The 26,074-nt window shown below is 46.5% G+C and overlaps 1 protein-coding gene across 3 annotated transcripts; it reads right to left on the bottom strand.

Moving 5' to 3' along the window:
• Positions 1–1,307: 1,307 nt before the first annotated feature.
• LOC149334028 (BPTI/Kunitz domain-containing protein-like) lies at positions 1,308–26,074 on the bottom strand. Of its 3 annotated transcripts, XM_089554997.1 has the most exons (5): positions 25,959–26,074; positions 21,455–21,643; positions 11,196–11,285; positions 8,594–8,645; positions 1,308–2,020 (listed from the first exon to the last, which is right to left on the bottom strand). In XM_089554997.1, exons 1-5 carry the CDS (start codon positions 25,999–26,001, stop codon positions 1,741–1,743), a joined length of 654 nt encoding a protein of 217 aa, XP_089411123.1. In that variant the 5' UTR covers positions 26,002–26,074; the 3' UTR covers positions 1,308–1,740. The 3 variants fall into 3 exon arrangements, with proteins under 3 accessions (XP_089411123.1, XP_089411124.1, XP_089411125.1); XM_089554998.1 differs by lacking the exon at positions 8,594–8,645; XM_089554999.1 differs by lacking the exons at positions 8,594–8,645; positions 11,196–11,285.

Here is a 26,074-nt window from a genome sequence, read left to right as displayed (position 1 = left end):
CCCAAACGCTACATAGCCACCCTGTCCTGAATATCCGCCTGCGCGAGCACCGCACTTCTTTAAAAGGCACCCTGTCCTCGAACTTTACCTTTCATTGCAAAGAATACCGTCGTACTCTCCTTATACCCCCCCCCCCTTCCCATCTAGAACTCCGCAACGAAGCTAAAGTCCTCTACAAACTTAACGACCAATTAACAACAGAAATTACTGAAGCCATTCGCATTCGCAAGAACCGGGACACGTGCGCGTTCACCTGTGCTTGATTTGTTTTAACACAAGATCTATTTGACGTGAAAAGATTCATTTTTTGGTTTTTCCAGAAATTCCCTCAGCTGTTTGCTCGCTCCGGTCCTGCATTCGTTGTCCCTGCGCTGTATTTTTTTTTTTTGATAAAGAATAATAGCCCGTTCGGCGAAATCATGTGTTGACAATGCCATCCGTCGGCGCTCTCCGTTCCCCCACTCCTTGCCTTCTTGGTCTACCTCTGCCCATGCCGCACCCGACGGCGGACATGTGCTCGAAAGTGCGTCGCGCACCTTCGCACACCTTGGTTGGCGTGTAGCTTGGACGTGCACTGACTGTTAATAAAAAATACCCGCGCAGTTAGCAGTAACTAGAGACGAAGTGTGGGTATCCTACACGTCAGCCCTACACCTTTGCTTATTCAGTGGGAGGTTGGAGTGTCTGACCTAAAGTCCAACATCCCCGTGAAGGAATAGAGATGTAGGGCTGGCGTGTAGGATAGGACTGGTTACGGCTAACAACGGTGTTTTTATTAACAGTCAGTGAAACTTCTGTTGGAGTGACATTGAATTTCTCTTTCGCAAATCACCGTGGTACTGAGCCTCGTACCATTGCGATGCACTATTTTCTGTGAACACGTTAACCGACTCGATATGTGACGCCCAATAAACGTAAGTTCCTGCATGCTCTCTGCTTTAAAAACTCCGAAGATTAAGCTGGACCGCCACCAGCTGCCGGCAACTGGAATCAATTAAAGCAGCAATTTTTCTCTTTTAGAATCATAGAGTGACTTCTTAATCTTAACGAAAAAAAATCCTTTGCTCACACAACAAACTCGCCTTCAAAAGCCTATCGCACACACTTATCGAACGTACTTCTCACAGACTCCCGCTCATGGGCTACATCGCAAATTGTTATTCTACATGAAGCGATGTGGTCCAGAGGAACCGGGGCACTGAGTACGATCTAGCTATTGATGTCACCTATTTCCTCCGGTGAAGAGGAAAAGTGTGGGAGGTTCTACTTGCAGTAAGAAATGTTCATGAAAAATTACCGTATGTCGGTTTTAGTGTAAGACCTCAACGGTTTATTCAATATAGCTAGTTCTCTCGAACGGCACTGGAAAGGGCTGTCTTTATTGCTGCAACATATTAAATATCGCCGGGCAAAGTATGCATACTGGTAATCTGGTGTTCGCATTACGAAATACATTCCTACTGCAGGCTGAAGGTCTCCTCAAGCCACAAATAACCTTCTGAGAGAACTTCTGTATTCTCACGTGTTTTTATGTTTGTCTACCCCTTTCTTTTTAGTGTGGCATTATTGTTAACAAAATGACAGAGCGACAGACCTTCAGTGACGTCAGCGAAAGGTGCCCGCAAAAGATTACCGAGAGGTCGCGTTGTGGAGCACTGAATGTTTTTCTAAGGGACACTCCAATGCATGCGACACTGCTTGATATGCAGTGCCGAAATATGCGGGCGCCTCTACACAGGTTCAACACTTTCGCTGGTAGATTAGTTCAAAAAAAAGTATTGCGCTTGTGGAATGCGCCCTAGAAGCGACCACTTGGATCAGGAGCGAGGCGTGATGTTCTGCCTCGGACTGCACGCTTGATAGCACTCGCCGAGGCTGACGAAGTTGTTGGCGTTTCCGCCACAGCCACCGTAGGCAAATCCTTGGCACATTCTTCTGCCGAAGTCGTAATAAAACCGCTGAATGTGGCCAGAACACATCCCACGGACCGGGGGCAGTAGGCAGGCCGGATTGGTCAGCACTGTCATGAAAGAGAAAAAGTAGGAAGTTATCAGAAAAGAGCAGCTTTTTTTCTTCCGAGAAGACAAGCTGACCACTGGTAACTACAGCTAAGTGTCGCACGAGTGAGGTTTCTCAGTTTTGCTGAAATTCAATGAGATGCCGCCGCAATTGATGGCATCACATCGGTCTTAGTTGGTATTAATCCTGTCAAACTCTCGCCAAGTACCACGAGAAGCCGTGCGTTTTTATGTGTGGTGTTTATTCGAAGCGAGAATTTCACCACTTGATACGAAGATGGGCAGACAAGTTTTGCACAGTGATATCAATTTTTATTTGAGGATGCAGACAGGGTTCGCATATCAAAGCTAAATGCAATTCAGCTGAAACCGGAGAGAATGCAATTCTCTCCGGTTTCAGCTCTAACCGCATATCAACGCTGATTGCATATCAAAGCTGAAGCCGGAGAGAATGCCATTTGCATTGCTTGCGAAGACGACTTGGTAAATAATCGGTAGCGTTAGATTTTTTATGCGCGCTGATCTTCTGTGGGAAAAAAGTAATAACCTATCATGACCTATTTTGATATTGATTCTCTCAATAAGTACATGCTGAATTCTGGAAAGTCTCTCAACAATTCTCTCAGTTTCTTTCATTTAAACGCACGAATCCTGCAAAACAAAATAGATGAAATGGTTGTGTTGCTGTCAACTCTGAGGTTAAAGTTGGATGTATTAGTATTTTCTGAAACCTGGTTTAGCAATGATAATGATGCTCCTAAAATTGATAATGATAAATGCGTATCTTTGGCGCGACAACAGAAAAGAGGAGGGGGCTTATCAATATATTTAAGAAATTAAATCGGCTATCACTGTTTACCTGAATGCTGTGAAATTAATGAAGATGTAGAAGCTTTGTCTTTGTGCTGCGGAAAAATTGTTGTCGTAGGTATACACGGACCGCCTTCAGGTTCGGTATCTGCGTTTTGTAACTGTGTTGAAAAAACTTTAGAATATGTCTCTCTCAATAATTATGAAGTGGTTTTTCTTGGTCATATAAATGTTGATATTCTGGGTCAAACCTCCGTTACAAGAAATTTGCTAGATTTGTACAACAGCTATGGATTTGTGAACTTAATTTCCTCACCAACAAGAGTTACTGACAACTCTGAAACACTTATTGATGTGTGTTTTACAAATATTTGCACTAGTGATGTCCCGGCTGGCGTTTTAACATTAAGCATTAGTGCCCATATGCCTATATTCTGTATAGTTCCGAGTCAACCAAAATAACACAGGAGTAAACTGGAAACTTCTACATTTAGAATAAATGATGAAAACAGCATATCAGAGTTTCGACGGCTTTGTGCTAGCACAGACTGAAGCAATATTTTAAGACAGGAGGATGTATGCCGATCGTACACAAATTTTATGTCTACTATTCAAGAACACTATAATACTGCATTTCCGCAAGCTACGTACAGAACTCATAGAAAATCAAGAAAGCCGTGGATTTCAAAACAACTATATGACCGCATACAGGAAAAGAACAGACTTTTTTCTCGTTTCGTGTGAACAAAAGACACAGGCATTCTCCGTCAATTCAAAACGTTTCGCAATAAGTTAGGCGCTGACATTAAAAAGCAAGAAGTGATTATTACGTGAGAAAGTTCTCCACGTCTTATGGCTCGAAGGGAACATGGAACACACTTAACGATCTTCTAGATAAAAGCAGAACCAACACACCAGTCTCACTCCACATTCATGGTGCGAACTATGATAGCGCTGACCTAGCGAATGAATTTAATAGGCATTTCTGATCTGTCTTTCCGCCAAAATCAACTGATGGCCCACATCAAGATGCCTCAGTGTATATAACCAGTAAACAAAGTAATTTCATGTTTTTGTTACCATGCACTGACTCAGAAATAACTACCATTATTCACTCCTTACGCAGTAGTAGTGCTCCAGGTGTCGATAGCATAGCTCCAGTCCCGATCAAGAAAGTAGCAGATGTCATTGCGATACCATTAGCACATATAGTCAACCTAATGTTCACGACAGGCACATTTCCACATGAGTTGAAAATAGCTCGTGTCACTGCCATTCATAAAGGGACTGCATTAATGATTTAAATAATTATCGGCCGATCTCCATTCTCCATTCCAACTTGCAATCAACACACGTCTTTCTCAATATCTCGACAAAAACCATGTCATCTCCAAGCAACAGTACGGATTTCAAAAAAACAAAACAACTGAGGCAGCCTTACCGGAAATCAAAGAAAAGCTAATAGAAAACAAAGAAAATAAACTGTCAACAGTTGGCATATTCCTTGATATGAGGAAAGCGTTTGACTCGGTCAACCATAAGATATTGCTTGAAAAGATGCAGTGTTATGGAATATGCGGCGTTCCTTTAACCTTATTTGCTAGCTACCTTGGCAAACGATCTCAAACAACTATCATTAACGGTATTTCATCTGGGATCGGTCAGATTGTGTCTGGTGTGCCACAGGGCTCCGTTCTAGGACCAACGTTGTTCTTATTATATATTAATGATATCGTCAACCTTCGTCCAGCAGACAACATCATAATCTATGCAGACGATACTAACCTATTTTTTTTCAGGGCAAGATAGTAATATTTTGCAAGCAGCCTCCAATAGTTGGTTATCCCAATTGTCTGTTTGGTTAAAATCAAATAGGTTAGAACTCAATGTCAGGAAAACAAAGTACATACTGTTCGGAGCCAAAAATAAGGAAGTTCCGAACAACTTCCAAATTCACTTCAAACTAGCTCCGATAACTCGTGTCAGCTCTACAATGTTCCTTGGAGTCATTTTTGAAGAACATTTACTCTGGACAGAACATGTAAACTACGTCTGCACTAAAATGACTCGCTCTGTTGGTATCTTAAATAAATTCCGCCCAATACTGCTTCGAAAATTCAAAGTACATATTTATTTCTCTCTAGTGTTTTCGCATGTACAATATTGTTTGTTGATCTGGGGAACGACTACCTCAACCAATCTTGTGAAAGTACTGACTTTACAGAAAAGAGCTGTACGAGCGATTGATAATTTACATTACAGTGAGAACACGGGTCCTTTCTTTCTCAACCATAGACTGCTTACCATCACGGCTGCTTACTACAAGAAGCTTACTGTTCATGTCAGAAACCTTATGAAAGGAAACTGGCAGACTTTTGAGAGCACATATTTAATTGCCCAAACAGCATACAGTCTTAGGCACCCTCAATACCATGCATCCAAATCCCGTACAAACTATGGGTTCCACAAACTAACTCACATAATTCCTTATACATTAAACACCTATCCATACTTAACAGAATTGTCACTACAAAAAATGCCCGAGCTCAGATTTAGGAAAACTGTTCATGAATATTTTTGTTACAGCTAGTTGTGGTGTGTTTTTACCTAATCAGTTTTGTCTTTGTTATGTTTTGCTCTTAGTTTTGTTGTGCTTAGCACTATGCATGAGTGATCTTTGTGCCGTTGTCAATATATCCGCTGCTTTTCTAGTTTCTGTTACTTATGGATATTTTGTACCATTGCCAAGTGCCACTTTTTCTTTTTTTTTTTTTTGGGGGGGGGGGGGCAGGCCTCTATCAGGCGCTACTAGGCCCCTTTAGCTTGCTCTCCCTTGTTTGCAGTCTTTGTACTGGCCAAACGAAACCAATAAATGAAATGAAATGAAATGAATTCAATGACGTTCATTAAGCCTATGCGAATGCTTTGCAAATTGCTAGTTTTTAGCTGAGGAAACTAAAGTGGCAGCGGCGTATGTACTTCAAGCATAAGCTGGAGAAAAAGTCTTCACCGTCTTCAGGAAGGAGCCCTCAAAACACTTCAGGTGAAATGGCAGATGACCCACCAAAACATTTATCAAAAAATTTTTTTACATGACCGGGGCTCCAATCCTCTACTGCCGTTCAAATCATCCGTTCCGGAATATCTTTATGAACTGTTTTTTAATTGCTTCAACTTCTTTTTATGACTGCTTATAATGATCAGTGTGTGCATGCGTGAAACACTGCCCACCACTGCAGCCATAGAAAGAGAATTGTTTGGGCAGAAAAAAATAAATAAAAATAAAGTGCCCTGCCCGAACCATAGGCAAAAACAGCCCATAGAGAGAAGCGGCCTTCAAGTGATGCACGCCGTTTGGTTAGAATGCCTTAAAGAAAGGTCAGATAATTTTCCTGGCTGCGTGGGTGCGGAGACTGTTCCAGCAGTCGTGCTTATCCGTTATAACAACATCAGGAGCAATTATCCTGTACCGAATAACCATGCAGTCACATGTACAGAAAAAACGGTTCTACTAAATTTTTCGTCCTATAATTGATTGTCATTACGCTAAAATTTCTAGAATTTGACTTGGAATTATTTTCTAAAGCGTTCAATTCTTTACAGTTGCCCTTATTTCCTTGTGTTCGAAAAGTTGACACTTTTCGTTGGCGTGAACGCCTTCTTGTCAGTATTAGCAATATCGCATTATTGCAGAATATTTCCCTTCTTTCACAGTGTCTCTCTGTGAAAGGAGATGAAAACTTAGCCTCTCATTAGACTTGTATCGTCGTCATTTTGGACTGTGAGTTACCAGAAAAAGGTGTTTAACTTGCATTTTGTTGCGAAAGCAGCACTACGCGAGTCGCCGAGCCATTTCGCGGAGCTGACGAGAGGCCACACTGCGCATGCGCGAGGAGCAGTGACGTCCCACTTCGCACAACTGGCGCGCCGCCGCCGTCGCTGCGCGGGTGACTCAGAGGTGCCGCCGCCGCGCTCGCCAGTTGCGCATGCGCAGTAGCGGCGCATAGCTAGCATGCCAGGGCCGCCGCCGCCGCTGCAGCGTGCTCTCCATCGCCTCTCTCTTTCTCTCCTCGTTGCTTTCGCAATCAGCCAAGTTTAACCGCAGCTGAACCACTGCAACTTTTTTACTCTCCTTCTCAATTAACCTTCAGACCCAAAGTTCCTCAAGCAGGTTTTTGTTTTATTGCTATCAGGTTTGGTAATAAAAATCATTTGTTCTATATATTGTACATGCTACCTTGCCACCGCCGCATATGTGCTTCCTTTTTCAGAATTTGTATGTGGTATGCGCTAAAACACCCGTCAGCCAATTTCAAGCGTTATATGCACGTCACAAAAAGGCCCAGCGATTCGTTACTACAAGCGTCGTTTTCACAGAAACAGCAACTAAGGCTGGGTTATGCCTCAGTACACGATAGTCGGGGCAATTACCTCAGCCTCACACCGCCTCGTCGTCGAAGCGCTGGCCCACTCAGCAGTCAAAGCGTCTCTCTTTTCCCCTTTCAGATAGTTCACTCCCCCCTCCTTCAAGCATGCATCAGAACGAAGAAGTTTCTTTACCGTTATAGGTGCCGCTGAAAAAGAAGAAAAAATTATGGTCGATTTGAGCAGGTAGGTAAACTGCGAACTAGGTGTGCTAGCAGTTCGGTTCTCACTTCGGTCGCGTTGTTGGGATCCAGTATTCACTGATGCCAGTTGTTCGGACAGCAATAATGAGTTACTGTCCGTATATGCGGAGTTGGTCATTTTCTACAATCATAGGTTCCTGGGTGTCTTCCTACCACTCCTGGTACAGTGATACGGTGGTCAAATGATGCGCCACTGCCCTCATATGGCAGGCGCTTCACTTCAGACAAACACACAACGGCTAAATTCGGGTAATGGCCACTATAGGTGCTGGCGCACTAAATAGAGAAGTGCGACATAGATGAGAAGAGAGAATTTACAGAACGCAGCACTGAAACTATATAAGCGACCAAGATCAGGTTAAAAAAAGGACATTAGCTGTGAATCTACGGAGTCAAGATAGTGTGGGCAGAACAGGCTGGAATAAAAAGCACAGCGCACAAAAACACACCTCTATATGGAGATGTGCTCGAGTTGCCTTCTTAATGGCAGATTGTAATATGCGCAGCCCTCCGAATGGCCAATTCTCCACTAGATAGACAGAGAAATTTCAAGTTGGGCACACAAATGAAGATTTTTTCCTCCAACCGAGTGCCTCACCAAGTTCTTCCCCATTTAACCCACCTTTTTCAAAGTATTAGGACGAAACCGATTAGTATAGGAGACCATGCGCTTTTATGCTGTCAAACACATTGCAGGCCTGCATATATCTACATAAATGCGATATGTCGGCTAAAACGCTAGCTCAGAGACTACTGCTCAAACACTAACTTAAACAAAGGCCTTTTTTCGCGACTCGAATTCCGCAAACCAATGTTAGCGAAACATTTGTAAGCACCTGTGGGTATCCTTACCAAGCTTCATGGTTGAGTGGCCAGAAAAAAAATTTTGCGCAGAGATCGTTATGTGTCTGGCGCCAGTAGATACTGTTCCTGCATTTGGAGCGCCTACCTAACATTTAGAACAATATAGGTCACATTCGCACAAAGACTAGTGCAATCCGCTCAAATGGCGGAAAGCTCACAGATCTCATATTTATGTCTTTTTCCCACAATACAACTGAAATGATACACAACAGAGTAATAAATGAAGGATAATGTCATGCAAAAGTAGTTTGATTTGCTGACAGTGACATTCACCTTGAGAGGTTTGTTGCAGCCTGGCGTGTGCAAGCAGGTGATTTCAGCCGACCTTTGAAAAACGAACGCCAATCCGACGAATTAAGTGAAGCGATAGAAGTAAATGGCTCTTCCGCGGCCAATGCTATAAGAATTGGGATGAGCCGGCGTTCTCTGATAAAGAACGACAGATAAATTCGTGATGAAAGCCTTGTTCTGGAAATTGTGCCATCTATATTACGTCCCCTAGGTTAGGTAAAGTGTCGTGGCGCTGACGCTCTTATTATACCCAAGTGTGGGTAAGCAAATCAAACTTCGTGATAATGCGCCGATTCTACTGGCATAAAAAAGGCTGTCTGAAAGTATGTGTAAATATAGGAACCCTGTAACAGCTTTTAAAACTGAACATAACAAAAAAACTTGCTCTTATTAGGCCTTACCGATACTTTTCAGAGCTCTCATGAACAGAAACTATTCAAACGAACGTCGGTTTGTTTAATAAAATTTAAGGTCCAGAGTAGCGGCACGAGAGCTGTAAGTTGCGAGCAGTCTTTGTGTTCCAGCACACGAGCTCATTACCTGATTTGTACACAGCACTTCATCAAGGGCCTGAAGAAAGAGATGAATGAAACTATATGCAGACTCAAAACATCTTGAAAAGCAAAGCACCTAAGGGCAAGAAGCACATATCACCATTGAAGCCTTCATGGGATTCTCAAACTACCAACGTATAAGTGAAATACGTGGAATAGGAATACTGTAGGACAAAGCGACGCACTGCTCAGATGATACGAATCACGTCGAAAGCATTTTTTATATATAGTAAGCGCATTTGTGTCCTTTTCTGTTCACTCACCAAACTGGGATGCTTCCTGAGCTTGTGGAGGCGGTTCTTTGTGCAAGTGGTGCTTTCAGGTTGGATAATAATAAAATAGCGGAAACGTATTCGCACAGACGTACACCCTCCCACTTTTTTAACCTGAACGCACGAGCGTCGACTGTCCAGTGCAGCGGTGCCGAGGCGAAGCAGAGCGGAAATCGGGAGAGGGGACGAGCATGCGCGCTGATCATGTCGCTGCAGCTAGCGTCGCCTGCTTGGCTGTTCTGTTTCGTGCGAAGCAACCCCTGCGAAGCAACTTTTGAGGCCGAGTTCTGAGGGCGTTTGTTTCGTGTTCTGTCTGATGTGTACATATGTCTCTGGGATGGTGCAAATACGTAGCGTTCCAGGCACGACTCTAGACCCCTGTTGCATTTGCGGGTAGCGTCTCGACAGCATTTGCTTAAAATAGCGAAATTAAAGCGTCAATAGCGAGGGTCCTCTTCAGTTAGTTTTTTTTAAGCAGCGATTGCAACTTGTTTCTTGGGCATCCTAGGCTGTTCCCAAATATATGCTCTTTTCAGAATCACCCACGCTACATGCAGCGCATAAATCAATCGCTCGCAGCTTCTTGGGGCTCCGATGCATAACAGCCGATGATGGGCAGGGGTTGCTTCGCACTAATCAGAACAGCCTAGCAGACGAACCTTACTCCAGCAGCATGAATTGTAGGCGTGCCATTGCCCTCGCAGGCGTTCTCCTCTCCTTCTTCTTCCGGCGCCGCAGCGCCGGGCAGTCGACGCTCGCGCGTTCAGGTTAAAAAAGTGGGAGGGTGTACACCGAGCGGCAGCGGAGGGCTATCGGACTGGGCGGTCACTGACAATTCTTACTGATTCACAAGCAGCCTGCCGCAACTATCTTTGCGGCAGAGTAGGTCACAGAGCGCTCCGCATACTCCGCTCTGTAGACTGCAAGACGCAACAAACACATGCAAAACCACACAAGCCGATCAAACATAAGATCATCTGGGTACCGGGGCACACGGGGGTGGCAGGAAACCAAGAGGCAGACAGGATAGCTCGAGGATATACTAACTACCGAGCATCCAACGTCAACGACCTTGAGGAATCCCTGCCAGTACCTCAGGAATACTCGGCCATACTCAACAACTACAAAGGCAGCAGGATGCGATACCCACCACCGCACAAATCTTTAAACAAAGAAGAGGCTGTCACATGGAGACAACTGCAAACGGGGTCATATCCAAATCTAAACACACTAAGTAAAATTCACCCCACACTTTACGCACACAATTGTCCGTGGTGCCATGAAAAACCTACACTGTATCACATCACATGGGCATGTCAGAAAGTCGACATCGTCCCAGTTATACAAAACCCCAGTGTGGAGCAATGGGAGGGTCTGCTCTCCAGCGACTGCCGCGATGACCAGATCGGTTTGATACGGCGAGCTCAGCTGACGGCAGCATCCAGCGGAGCCCTGGAATAGGGGCAACCGACCGTTGCGGATGGACTCATCTGACCACATAAAAAAAAAGCACTTGTGCTAGAGCCAAATAAAGTTATCCTATCTATGACTGTTGTGCTTCCAATCTGGAAGATGCGAGCCCCATCTTGCTCCGCGCCGTGCATTTGCGTATGCGCAGCACGCGTACGTTAATGCAGTGTGAGTTTAAGATACGTCCCTGCTTTTTTAAATTCTTCCCTTATTCAAGTAGGAAGTGCCGCACCAGCGCAAATTCCACAGCTATGACGCACGTCCGAGTAGAGGAAGGAAACTGCGTACCAGACCACATCAGGGAAGGAACCTGCGGCCGGGACAGAACTTCCATGGGACTCTCTCGCAGCTCCTGGGGCCTCCCTGGGTCATGTGGATCTGCAGAGAATGTTTAGGTACGTGAATGCAGATGACGAATCTTGATTCTGAGAGCAGTTTCTTTGTATATATTGTCACATAGTGGTTACTGCAGTCCGGCGAAGAGTAAAACAACGAGACTGGCTTCTAAGCGATACGCATTATTCGAGCTGACTTGTGCCCACAAAGAACTGAATCACTCGGCGGCGGCCTAGCAACAAGCGTGCTCGGCGGTCGTCGAACAGAATGCCCGCCGTTCGCTGCATCGCTCAATTTAAAGACGGCAAGGAAACTTCGAGATAACTGGTCAAGATCATCTACAGTAATCTTGAAGAACGTAGATGCAGCTCTTCATGGCTGTGATCAATCGAGATTAGTCCAGTAGCTTCTTGCGTCCCGAACAAAAATGATAAACCCCTTTACTGCTGCCTTGAGCGCGAACGAACGGACACTACAATGATAGATGGCAGTATATGGTATATAATTGATACACCAGTAAGCTGAATGTCCGTTTTTCTCGCCTGCTTCGTGCTCTGGCCTGAAAGATATTTTGTCTATTTGGTGGCATAAAGTCAGGCATCATCACGCTTAAAGGGACTAGGAGACGCCATTTCCAGAGGTTAAGCGAAGCAAGCGTGCGATAAATATTCCGTGACTCGTTACCCTACCGAAAGAATTTCTGAACCAGCATCATTTGCAGAGAAGACACCTCCCCATTAAACTAAGACGAGCTGAGACAGCAGATGAACACGAAGAAAACTGCTTGGAGAGTGTGCCCGCCCATAAATACGTAATCAACTGATTCTTGGTTTTCCGACATCCGGTAGCCTCAGCTGCTTTCTCGCGCATGGGTGTTCGCCTTCCCGCGTTTACTTTGGTCATTTCCTTTCTCCGGTTCCTCCATGGACGTTACAAACAACAATAAACCCCGAAAAACAGCGGCAGCGGCAAATCGCCGCCATGTACCTAGCAAACGCTCATGGGCCTAGCCGGTGCACGCCTGCGGAGTTCGCGTAGCAAACACGGCCTATTTCGCGGCTACCGGAAGTTTGGAAGTCCCTTCGGGGCTGTAGCGTATGGCAGCGTCTGGTGGCCTGTAGCTAACAATGTCGGCAACATAGTCGCCTCGTATATAGTCAGAAAAAGAGTTCATAAAACCTTACTACGCAGTGATCATTACCCAGTGCAAGTGAAAACAACACGTTTTCTTAATTATTAAAAAATAGCCGGCTCCATTCCAATGACTCATACTTAGTGCAGATGCTCAAAAGCATTCTTTGTACATATTGAACGCATTTAGGAAGCAATCTTCGAACCCATTTCTTGGTGCCTTTACGTTGCGTGCTCTTGCACAACAAGTGCAGTATCGTCATCCAGCAAGTAGTGTCATCCGTGTGTCTTGGAAGGTTTTCTTTCTCTTCTTAGTTTTTCTCAGGGAGAGACAGAAAAGAAATTTAATGAGATGAAAGGAGGAAAGGTCGGCCGGTGGTAACATGGCCCTGGCCTGCTGCTCCCAGAAACCAAACTTGTATATACATGCTCTGGAGCAAGTAAAAATAAAAGCATGGATTCAAATAGACCGCTTGTTGGCTTTAACGTCTCTCATCACGTTTTATTTGAGAGTTTTCTTTTTTTCTGAAGTAACAATCAGCAGTTTTACGAAATGTATTTCCTTCCGGGTCTATTCGATTCATACGATCCATTTATGTCGTTAACTGATCCATATGATACCGAAGGCATGGGAGAATGCAGTATGAGGATGGATAGTAATTAGGATTCAATGGAACGCGAAATAAACCGTTATATCATCCTCTATACGCTCCCCCCCCCCCCTATATATGGATGGCAATGAACCGCTTTACAACATGTACGCATAATAAGGGCCGTGACTAGTGAGATCATCTTGAAAAACTATTTTCCCTTCAATTTAAGCCAGTTAGCTGTCTGTACATGGCGGTGTTAGGAAGCAGCACCTCCTATTTGCATTGCCCCTCTAGCCCAGACGAATCGCCATATTGAAGACAGGTGTGCTGGCTCTGAAGAACAGCGCTGTCGTGGTGCTGGCCAGCACAAAATTTGCTTTCATTTTCCAAAGGTATAAGGCGGAGCAGAAAGATTGGCTGTTCCTTAGCTAAGGTTAAGCCTGGATATACGTAGCGAAAAGTGCCATAGTCTGTCACACATATCACAAACATGGCTAAACGGGTTGGTCGCAAAGTCCGACGCAAACACTCTGGACGCACTCGCGCTTTCACTCAGTCTTAACACGTGTTCAGTGTAGCAGTGAGTCTTTGAATCTTCTCCCATGTTTTCCTCACTTTGTTGACTACCAGTGGCCACAGCGGTGGCCATAGCGCGTCGTTCGGCTTTTTGGCGACGTTTTTTCGCGAGGCGTTCCTCGCGTTGTTCCGGCATTTCAGGTGCACGTTTCGCCGTGGCTCGGTCTTTCCTCCGTTGTTCGGCGGCCAGCTCCCAGGCGACTACCTCTGCATCGGAAGAACTCAATTTCTCCGCTCCTCTGCCGTCGTTTAGCAGCAGCCGCACTCTCCTTTGCTTCCATGTCGAACGCACCCGCCAGTTCTCCATGCGCAGTAGCGCGCGGCGCATCTGTCGTAAACACGCGGCCCGGCTAAGGTCAGGTGGCGGCGGCGGCCGTTGCGAGGAGGCGACGCACATGTGCAGTAGCGCGCGGCGCATCTGTGCGTCAGGCGGTGTAGCCGGCGAGGCGGCGGCGCACGAGCGTCTCTCATGACGTCACTTGGTTTTAGCACATGCGCAGAACTGGCGGCTCCCGCAGCACAGAAGTAGCGCACAGGTTTTTAGCGCAGAAATAGTGAGCAGTGATACCTGCATTTTTCACTGTTTTACTATTGTTACTTCTTAAGGAATGTGTTCATGAAGTAAAAAAACAAGAAAAACTTCTATCGACTGCCTACTCAACTTCCTTTAGACTGGATAGTGGAAATACCCTGGCACTACGGTTATCAGCGTTTTCTTGAATATCAGGACTGTGCGTTACCATTCGGCGCTCTGGTGATCGCTCACATGTGGGAATCATTTTTATTCGGCACAGTAAACATAAGCTTTCAGGCCGCTGCAGTGAGAGGCTGTCGAGAAAATTTCAAGCCCCTAGGACTTTATCTATGCAATGAACTATCTGTACACGATAGTTTTGTATGTCTCAAATACGGATTCCTGAAGCCTTTCCGCTTGAAGTTTGACCCGCTACCTCGTGCTCTATAAGAAGGCTCGTAGATACTGAGCCACCTGAGTGCAAGACAACGGCGCGGGAACTCTGCTTGACTGCACCCAGCATATGTAGACGAACAAGGTGCTGGGATTACTTGCCCACCGGCAGCGCACCGATCTGCAGAAGTCAGGATGCAAGGTCAGGATGCAAATTACTGCTCTCTTTTTATCAATATTTATTGTTCCTCTAGGTCTCAGTACAGTATGCTATTGCTGTCAGAACTGGTCGAAAATTGCCTGTCAGCTGAGATGGCGTTGGAAAAGCGAAGACACAGTTCAGGGTGGAACTGTTAATGAAGCTAATTGTTAGGAGATAATTTCCTTTCTGGCAAAGAAATCTGCCGGTGAAAATTCTGCGAGGGTCCCAGGAAACTTAATTTCCCGAACTCTCCCTCTCTATATGGCATCACCCAGACAACTCACGCGGTACGACTTGGCAAACAGCGGCATATAAATGCAGCCAGGAACGACTCATGGGGCCTAGCAAGCACTAGGTCGCGGCGCTGCCATATTGGGAATTCTATTTCATTAACGTCGCCAGAAGCGCTCCCATTATTGCTGTATGTGCTTTTGAGTCTATCGAAGCTTCAAAATTTTGAAGGAGTTGCATATTCCGGCATAGTGATATGTTTAGTTAGGTTTTCTGGTAGTCGCCACAACGAGGTATCCATCGATTTCTTGTCCGCTCATCAAAAACTTTTCCTAACGTCTTGATGTCACCTTGAATCGTTCTTCAGTTGAAATCCTATTCGCTAGCAGGGTGCACCTGACACGTTTTTCCAGCGTAGTTTTCCGCGCAAAATAGTTTCCTTCGCGTAAAATTATAAAACTGCCTTTCTTTCCGGCCGTTTGTTTTAGTGCACAACTTTTCAATGTATTTTGCACAAGCAGAATTTCTTCACAATTCTTGTTTTTATTAATCATTTTTCCTTACTGCCATTATTTTCTACTACCTATAACGTCTTGGCTTATATGCAACAATCAATCGTTCTCGTCCACTCTGATTTTAAAATCGCTCTAGACTGATCGGCAAACACTGAAAGACGATGGAGTAGAATGTGCTTTTCAATATTTCGCCACGCTAAGAGTGAGAGCGTGTGCATAAATAGGGTGAGGAAGGAAAGTAATGTACAGAATTTTCAGTGCATCTTACCATAGCGCAGCGAAAAATTACTGGGTTGCTTTTGTTTGTTTGTTTGTTTACGAGCATTTACTTTAAAGTAGCTTTTATGCCATATTCGGCGTATCACGACGTCAGTGATAAATTACCTCCGCCTTCATCAGTACGGCCGGCACGCCTCATTATCCTTGCAGCCATCGGCAGTATGGTTGCACCCATCTGTAGACAAAGGCCTATTCCATCTACCAGTCGTTAGCCAGCTGCAGCTACCCAATTCTAACAGATTTCCTTGCCTCATTTCTTTCCCCTTAATCTCGACCCCTACACCCTTTTACCTTGTTCCGTCATCCACTGTTTCCCCCAAAACGTCCAGTTATCTTTATTCGGTGTTGTACGCCCCACCTATGTGCATATGTTCTCTCGATTTCCACTACGACATCGCTAAATTGTTATAGGACTGATTTTTTGGATGAAAGGAGAATAATGCCATGCTTGCATGAAGCGAATGTTGAGGCATACCATGTTAACATACCCGATGGCCTTAGCTCACACATCTCAGAAAATAGAAACGGTGATATTGGATACGATCTTACCATATGGGGAGATATGAAACGTTAACCTAGACATAGCAATAGATCTGCAGTTCTTTCCGACTGATAAGAACGGTAAACTGGGCTAGTTGGTAGGAATTCATACTGAAAACTGCGCAAAAAACGAAGACACAGAACGAGAAGGCACGACACGGGCGCAGACTATCAACTATCTGCGCCCGTGTCGTGCCTTCTCGTTCTGTGTCTTCGTTTTTTGCGCAGTTTTCAGTATCTTTCCGACTGACGGATTTAAAATCGCTTTGGGAAGTTGATCAGCTTTAAAATGTAATAAAATTCACCTGCTCGCCTACTGTCTTCGCTCCTTCAAGTGCGAACTTCGCTCTAGGCTACCAGTTCAATGGGATACGTCGCGATACACCTATGGGACGTCCAACCATGTCCGGCAATTCTTGTTTCCTGCTGTACGTATTCTGCTGCAAAATAAAATAATGTAAATTGGGAAGAACTCGGGGCATTGATCTCCAGTTCTTCACCCAAAAATGGAGTTACCACTTCGCTAGAAATAAAAGCACTGGTCACGTTCCCGAATGATAGTCCAGTGACTCTATCATAGCTGTTTAGTTTCTCTCTGGAAGTTCCTGATAGTGACAACAATCGTCTCCTAAAGCGCTGATCCTCATCTACATATTGCCGCGTCTACACGACTCTCTGCCCACAGTGACGGGATTTGAAGGCGCAGGCTCCTTTCCCAAGCAATGTAGCCCTAGTAAGCCGAGCACCAGGCCGGGCCATAGCTTGTACCCATTTTGAGAAAACCGGTGGGTACCCGGCCGGTGGCGGGAGTCGAACCCACCACCTCCCGAAGCCGAGGCGGGCGCTCTGCCACGAGGCCACGGCTGAGGCCACGGCCAACTTGCTCAAACGGGAGTCTGGGCACCCAGTGACTGCTTTAGTCGATACAGGCGCGGACTTTTCGATCATAAGCAAACACCTCGCGGATCGCCTCAGCAAGGTAAAGACAGCCTGGGATGGACCCCAAATTCGTACTGCTGGCGGTCACCTCATGACGCCTGTCGGAAGATGCACTGCTCGAGTCACCATTGCCAATTCTGCTTTTGTTGGCATTTTTGTTGTTCTGCCGCACTGCTGCAAAGACCTGATCCTCGGAATGGACTTCTTGCGTGAGCATGGTACTATCATAAACCTTCCTGATCGTCTGGTAACATTTTCGACCCCTGGAACGATTCCAGCCGACACCGAACCACGCAGAGTGGCCCTGCGCATAATCGACGCCGGTGTGACCGTCCCTCCGCGATCCTGTGTCCTCGTTACCGTCATTTGTGACGACCTGTGCAGTGCTGACGGCGTAGCAGAACAGAACACTGCGCTTGTGCTCTCCCATGGGGTCTGCATCGCCAGAGGTATCGTCACGCTACGGAACGGCCTAGCAGATGTCCTTCTAACGAATTTCGGGACCGAACGGCAACACATCGCCAAGGGCACTGCGGTCGCATACTTCGAGGGCATCGCCGAAATTAACGACTGCCTTGCCCTCCAGAGCGAAACGTCCAATTCTTGCACACCTCAGCTGATCCTCGACGTGAACCCAGGCTTACCCCCAGCCGATAGGGAGAGCCTAGTCGGCCTACTGCATCAGTTCCAAGACTGTTTCTCGTCTACGTCGGCAGTCAAACAGACTCCTCTCGCTAAGCACCGCATCATTACGGACTCCAGTACCCGACCAATTCGGCAAAACCCATACCGTGTCTCACTGCGGGAGCGTGAAGCCATAGCTGAACAAGTCAAAGAGATGCTGCAGGATGGTGTTATTCAGCCGTCGAGGAGCCCGTGGGCTTCGCCTGTGGTTTTGGTTAAGAAGAAGGATGGTAGTCTGCGATTTTGCGTTGACTACCGGAAGCTTAACCAGGTTACCAAGAAAGACGTCTACCCGTTACCACGCATTGACGACTCTCTTGACCGGTTGCGGCACGCGCGCTACTTTTCTTCGCTGGACTTAAAAAGCGGTTACTGGCAGATCGAAGTTGACGAGCGGGATCGCGAGAAGACAGCGTTCGTGACGCCGGATGGCCTTTATGAGTTCAAGGTCCTTCCTTTCGGTTTGTGTTCAGCTCCAGCAATATTTCAGAGAATGATGGACGCTGTTTTGTCGGGCCTGAAATGGCAGACGTGCTTGGTATACCTGGACGACGTTGTTGTATTTTCGCCAACGTTCGAAGAACACCTCCAGCGCCTCTTGACCGTGCTACAGGCTATACGATCTGCCGGCCGGACGTTGAAGCCCGAGAAATGCCACTTTGGTTATGAGGAGCTCCTTTTCCTGGGCCATGTCGTCAGCCATCGTGGAGTCCGGCCGGATCCTGCTAAAACAGCTGCCGTCGCCAACTTTCCCACTCCTTCGGACAAGAAAACGGTCCGGCGTTTTTTGGGCCTTTGCGCGTATTACCGGCGGTTCATTGCCAACTTTTCCCGACTTGCTGCACCGTTGACGCATCTTACAAGAGAGGACGTCCCATTCACGTGGACAGAACAGCAGCAGCAGGCATTTGATGAATTACGGCGACGCTTGCAAACCACGCCTGTCCTTGGTCATTTCGATTCTCGTGCGGAGACTCTCGTCCACACAGATGCCAGCAACGTGGGTCTCGGTGCTGTACTCGTCCAGTGGCAGGACGGCGCTGAGCGCGTAATAGCATACGCCAGCCGCACTCTGTCTCGTGCCGAATCTAATTATTCCACGACCGAAAAAGAATGCCTTGCCGTGGTATGGGCTGTGACAAAATTTCGACCTTACCTGTACGGCCGACATTTTCAAGTTGTAACCGACCACCACTCTCTCTGCTGGTTGACGAACTTACGGGATCCCTCTGGCCGCCTCGCGCGTTGGAGCTTACGCCTTCAGGAGTTTGACATGTCCATCGTCTATAAATCAGGGCGCCAGCACAACGATGCCGACTGCTTGTCCAGATATCCAGTCGAGGCTGCGCGCGACGACGACGAACCGGACTTTCCTCTCATCGCAGCCGTAGACGCAGCGACTATTTCCAGTCAGCAACGTGAGGACCCGGCGCTGAAACCTCTCATCGACTTCCTGGAAGCCCCTACCGAGGAGGTTCCCCAGCCCTTCGCAAGAACCCAGTCCTCCTTTTGTCTGCGCAACAACGTGCTGTACAAAGCCAACTTTTCTCCAACCGGAAGCGACTACCTCCTCGTCGTTCCAGCGAATCTCCGTGAAGAAATCTTGCAGGCGTGTCACGACGAGCCCACCGCAGGTCACCTCGGCTACGCCCGCACTCTGGCTCGGATCAAAAAGAGCTATTACTGGCCTAAGCTTGCGGCGACTGTACGACACTATGTACGCACGTGCCGTAATTGTCAACGACGAAAAATACCCCCTGTCAAGCCAGCTGGACTTTTACATCCCGTTCAAGTGCCCAGACTCCCGTTTGAGCAAGTTGGCATGGACCTTCTCGGCCCTTTTCCAACTTCATCTTCGGGAAACCGGTGGATTATCGTCGCTACTGATTACCTTACGCGCTACGCTGAAACCAAGGCCCTCCAGCGCGGCACAGCAGCCGAGGCTGCGAAATTTTTCGTGGAACGCATCGTCCTCCGGCATGGCGCTCCAGCACTAATTATCACGGATAGAGGCACCGCTTTCACTGCCAAACTCTTGGAATCCCTCATGCGGCTGAGTGGCACTACTCACAGGAAAACAACCGCCTACCATCCCCAGACGAATGGCCTGACCGAGCGCCTCAACAAAACTCTCGTCGACATGCTGTCCATGTATGTTGACGTTGAGCATCGATCCTGGGACAATATCCTGCCATATATTACTTTCGCGTATAACACGGCTCAACAGGAAACCACGCGGAGGACGCCCTTCTGTCTGTTGTACGGCCGCGAAGTGTCGACAATGTTGGAAGCAATGCTGCCCCATGATGGCCGCGACCCCGACGTTGGCGCCGAGGAGTTCACGCTTCGCGCAGAAGAAGCTCGACAACTTGCAAGAGTGCGCATCCTGAACCAACAAGACCGTGACGCCCGACGTTACAACCGCCGCCACAGACTGATGACGTTCGCCCCGGACGACAAAGTGTGGGTATGGACCCCCATTCGACGCCGTGGCCTTTCCGAAAAACTGCTCAAGCAGTATTTCGGCCCCTACCGAGTTCTCCGTCAGCTAAGCGACGTAACCTATGAAGTCCTCCCTGATGGGGCTTCCCGGACTACTCGCCGTCAGCAGAGACCAGAGATTGTTCATGTAGTGCGGATGAAGCCCTATTTTTCGCGAGACATTCAGTGACTAAGTGCTGTGCGTTACTCTGTTGTTTTTTTGTTTCTTTCTCCCTATTTTCTTGTTAAAGCATCGGGCCGATGCTCTTTCCGAGAGGGAGGGTAATGCCGCGTCTACAACAATAGCCGCTCGGCGGCTGTTCGGCACGCAGCTCGTGCGCCACGCGGTTCGCTGCTGAAGAAGACGAAGCTCGACGTTCCATCCTGGCCGTCTCGGTGTGCGCTGGCATCATCTCGGTGTTGGCGTTCCTCTGCCGTCTGGACGCGGCGCTACCTGTACCAACTGCTACGTGACAATATTAATAAAAAAATATAGCGCTTGCAGCACTTCTTCCGTCGTCGTGTGGCCACGTGTTCACTGTGTTCATGAACACCTTTTCTTGTGTACTCCTGCAGTAAGCGGCACACCACATATATCGTAAGGTTGTTTTAGCAACTAAATCGGAAAGATGTTCTAGGTCTTAGACGAAAAATGTTCGCACACCTAATTTTTTATCAGCAGTCCATGTGTTCTCTAGATAGGAATATTCAGCACCAAAGTCTTTATAAGCCTACACTGATACACAGTTACGCTTAGTGTACACTGCACACATAGTCAGGAATGAACCGCAAGGAGATAGCCGCATTGTCGAGGTGAGCTTGAAAAAAAAAGCGATGGGGAAGGGTTGGGATGGATACGAAGAACTAGAAAACCTTGATATAAAACTTGTGTTGCCTTCGGTTCTCCCGCAAAAAGGCGCAAAGCACCGTCATCCGTCACTAATGACAAGCGTAGTTAGTGGGAATCTATTTCTGCAGGAATTGCGCCCAGATTTCTGCTGGATGCATCTGAAAGTTTATTGTTCTTCTGGACAAACCCTTACGCACCATTGTAGGTAGGTGTCTGTTTTTAACACTCCAGCCTTAACAAAGCCCTAGGATGGAAGAAATGAATCAAGGCAACAACACTATACCTTTTGGGCGAAGACAGATCAGTTCGCAGTCTGTCTTAGTGTGGTATTTGTTCTCGTTCCCGTCGCAGCCACCGTAGGTGAACCGCTGGCAGCGCCCCTTTGTTGCGTTGTAGGCCCACATGGGGATGCGTGCGCGGCATGGTCCTCGATCAGCTGCTGGAGCGCATTTGCTGTCGTAGTCTGCGAGCACTGGGAATCCCAGTGGATAAGAAGCAAGATTCACAAAACGAGCCCGCGCCATTAGAAGGTAAACTTGGCTTGTATCCTTGCGCAAAAAACTACAAGTGCAAGGCGAAGCTAGCGGCACTCATGAAGCGGACAGCGCTTCATTTTTATTTCGAGTTTCTTTATTTGTTTTAAACGCATCGATACACTGATCATTCCTACAGAAAGAGATACCAGAGCAATATGCTGCATTGGGACCTTCCAAATAAAATAATTATCTAACGACGGTGGTTAGCAATAGCAACCGCGAAAATAATGAGTTTAGGTACATGAGGAAAATATCATGACATAAATGGTAAAAGTACATATTCTAACATAATATAATAGGGTGAATTCCGAACACTGATGAACGAAAATTGAACTGTTTACATTGAAATGCTGGTGCGAACTTTTAACAGCAAAAAAAAATATTATGGCGTTAAAATCACGCAACATTTGGGTTACTAATCTATTTCAGAGTATGAAGTGCTAAAGATTATGATCACCACCTAGCCGCCGCAGTGGCTCTGTGGTTATGGCACTGGGCTGCTGAACAGAAAAACGCGGGTTTGATCCCGGTCGCAGGGGTAGACCATCGATAAAGGCTGAATTCTAGAAGTCCGTATACTGTGCGTTGTAAGTGTACGTTGACGAACCACAGGTGATAAAAATTTCTGGAGCTCTTCACTGTGACATCGCTCATAAACATGAGTCGGTTTTGGACGTTAAACCCTCTAAACAATAAACTATGTGATCGTCACCTGCCCAATAACCAAATAAGCTAACACTAAATGTAATCACGTTACTAACATGGAGTTTCCTAAGCCAGTGATATAGAGGCGATATATAAAAGTGCCGATTATTCTATGCGAGAATTTTGAGAGCTTGATCGTGAAGTAATGCTTCCAACAAGCAGTTGCAAGTGGTAAGGGAGTACACCTACTTAGGGCTGGTAGTAGCCGCTGATCCGCATCATGAGAGGGCAATAACTAGAAGAATAAGGATGGGGTGGAGCACATATGGCAGGTTCTCTCGGATCATGAATAACAGTTTACTGATGTCCCTCAAGGGAAAAGTATAAAACAGCTGCATCTTACCGGTAGTCACCTATGGGGCAGAAACGTGGCGGCTAACGAAAAGGGTGCTGCTTAAGAGCAACGCCGCGAGCTATGGAAATAAGAACGATGGGTGTAACGTTAAGAGACCGGAAGCGGGCGGAGTGGGTGAGGAAACGAACGTGGGTTAATGACATCCTAGTCGAAATCAACAGAAAAAAATGGGCTTGGGCAGGCCATTTAATGTGAAGGCAGGATAAACACTGGTCCTTAAAGGTAACGAGCGGATTCCAAGTAACGGATTGGGTTCCAAGAGAAGGCAAGTGCAGCAGGGGGCGGCAGAAAGTTAGTGGACGGATGAGATTAAGAAATTTGCTGGAATACGATGGCAGCAGTTGATAAAAAACAGGGTTAATTGAATATTCATGGGAGAGATCCTTGCCCTGCAGTGGCCGTAGTCAGGCTGATGATGGTGATGAATGAACCTAATTCATATCTGCTCTGGATAGGGGGGATGATGAGGGCAATTAAGTGTGGCTCTGATTTGTTTACTCACCGCCCAAGTCTGTACATCCCAATGTTTTTTGTTTTAGTCTCGGATAGTTGTGCCTACAGCTGATGTACATGTTTTCTCTAGCATTATCATAACATGATAATAGAAAGCAAAGTGATCGAGGGAGGGGGACGCCTCATCCTGCAACAAAACCTAACTTTCTCCATCAGAACACTCTCAGCTTCATCGCAGTCATGAATCCGTCCTGCATGAGCATAATACTTCAGTGTTGAAAGCTTTTGCATTTCATTGTCATCGCCACCACCTCTGCGCTTATGGAGTACGTGTATCTGTAAGTCACAGTTCTTCACCTCGGCCCACGCTGCAAAACACTTGCAAGGAATATCTATATGCCCTGACAACAAGCGCTCCTCGTGTCCGCGACCTCTGATAATACTTGCACCTCTCAAAGAATGAAGTTGTAGAGTATTGTACTTATAATCTGCATAGCTAGGCATACCGCAGGACAAACGCCACTCCCGATGGCCTCGAAATAATTATTTCTTGCGCTTGCTGCAAAGTGTAAACAATATGAATTTCATTTACATTCTTTGTCGCGCTCTTTCTGACCTAAGAAAACACCCTTTTCCTGCAAGAAGCAGGCCTGCTCAGCAGGCCTCTGCCTAACAAAGCGCGGACAAGTATGACCACAGATCACGTGGTCTAACGTCTGACGGAATACCGTCTGGTCAGGATGAAGCATTATAACAAAATAACGATCAAGTCACTGACCAAGTCAAAAACAAACGAAAATGACGTTTGGGGTTCCCTATGGGAAAGGGTCAGTTCTTTACTTAGTCACTGGCTTAGTCTTCGCCTTGTATTAATTACGACCACAGATCGCCATGTTATGCCAACCATGATCGCCATGATCGCCAACCTTCAGCTCATTTCGTAAAACGCAGGGAAAGGTAGTTTTGAGGGAGCGTAATCATCAATATAGGGAGTTTTTTCTGTGTTTCAGCCTCTCGTAATGAATTAATTTCTGTTACTATGGAAGAAAAAAATGGGACGCTAAATGACGCCTGCTCTGAACCACTCAATTGTAATGCCATGTGTAATGAGACCTGTGTTAGCTTATGTTTATAGTGGCTAACGTCACATATCACCGCAGGCTGGGAGGGGTGCTGTAGCATAGAACTGGGATAATATTTGCCACCTGGGGTTGTTTAAGGTGTACTGACATTGCACACAACATGGTTCTCTGGCAATTCGCCTCCATCGATATGCTCTCACCACGGTCAGGAACGAACTTGCGCCATTCCGCTCAGCAGCCGAGCACCATAACCCCTGAGCCCCCGCGGCTGTTCCCTACTGAGAACTAAACAAACGAAAAAACGTACGCTACCAGGCCAACTACGAAATTACGTTATTATCCACCTAAATATTACCCTCATTGTCTGAAGGTGGATGCAGCTACAGCTATGTGTTTTTAAATGATATGCTCCGAAATTATTCCTCCTCCCGCATCGTCACTGCGCCAACCTGATAAACAGGCAAGGGTATTTAGGCGAGAGTGTTTGAATTTTAAGATTATCAGATTACACTCAGGCCCGACTTCCTGCCGTTAAGGGTGTCCTGGCACACATAATGACAAACAGGATCTGTAACAGTGGTAAACGTGATTGGTCGCGGGTGTTGCGTTCAGTCATTTTGTTTTTACAGTTGCTGTAGTGTGGATCCAACCAAATACTGTTTGCTTCTGTGCATAGCGTTGCCCTTAGTGACGATGAAAGGGCGATATATTTTTACCAGTTCACTGCACCATAAAAGCGGAGAAAACCCTTCACAACAAGTATTCCTAGCGGGTGCGTGTATGATTTCAGGGCGGATGCACTGCCATGACAACTGCAGAGGTAACGCGATAGAAAGTATAGGCACTGCTCTGTTACGGTTGCTCCATTACCGACACACGCACGTGCTTGCTCTCACGTTTCCGCGATTACACTCTCCCACGACCGCGCCGACACAGTGGCCTTCTTCCGCTCGTTTATGGCCAACCAGCTATTTCTGATTGCCGGGTTCAAGTATCTCGAAGAATTCTCATCAGCTGCCAGCTGCTCTGCCTTCGAATTGTTAGTGAATGACAGCCTACCCTAAGAACGACATGACTACTCGGATTTCTCTTGAATGGGCATCTTCCGCACTATTCCGCGGAATTCTTCCTCGAGCAGGTTCTTCTGAAAAGCTATCGGGCCAAGCAGCCACAATATTTAAAATGTGGCTAAACTATCACAGTTGAAGTCATCGGTTCTACAGGTTAGCAACCAAGCGCAGATTCCCTCTGTCTGAATACTTTGCTACTGTTGTAAAGTAGCCTACGCTGATACTTCAGAGAACACTGTCACATTCACTTTTACAATTTGCAAGGAGCGTTGTTTTTCATTCAACGAGTACTACACTCGAGATGGAACTTGGAGTCTGAATTGAGGGTGTTACATTTAAAAAGGTCCATGTAGTGAGCAAGCTTTTGTGCGTCGGTTAAGTTGCGCAAAAATACTAGTTCTCTGCCTGTGCATAAGGTAATAAAAATATCCGCAAATATACTTTTGGCAAATCCTAAAAGACACGCGTTCTCTATCTTCTAGTAATGTGCCGTGCACCATACATCAGTGTTGTGTGTACTTCAAACCTATTAACTTTTATTCCACACTCAGAATCATTATGAAGATATTCTGAAAAGGATACTCACCAGCCACAGCGAAGAGAAGCGTCAACGAGACAGTGACCCCCATAGCGTCTGCAGGTGAGATGCGAAGAACTGGCAGAGAGCCTCGACCCAGACTCTGATATCACTCTGAGAGCAAG

This window comes from Amblyomma mixtum, chromosome 8, assembly GCF_055824585.1.
Source record: "Amblyomma mixtum isolate Tamu chromosome 8, ASM5582458v1, whole genome shotgun sequence".
NCBI lineage: Eukaryota > Metazoa > Arthropoda > Arachnida > Ixodida > Ixodidae > Amblyomma > Amblyomma mixtum.
This window is presented reverse-complemented; position numbering and strand designations above follow the sequence as displayed.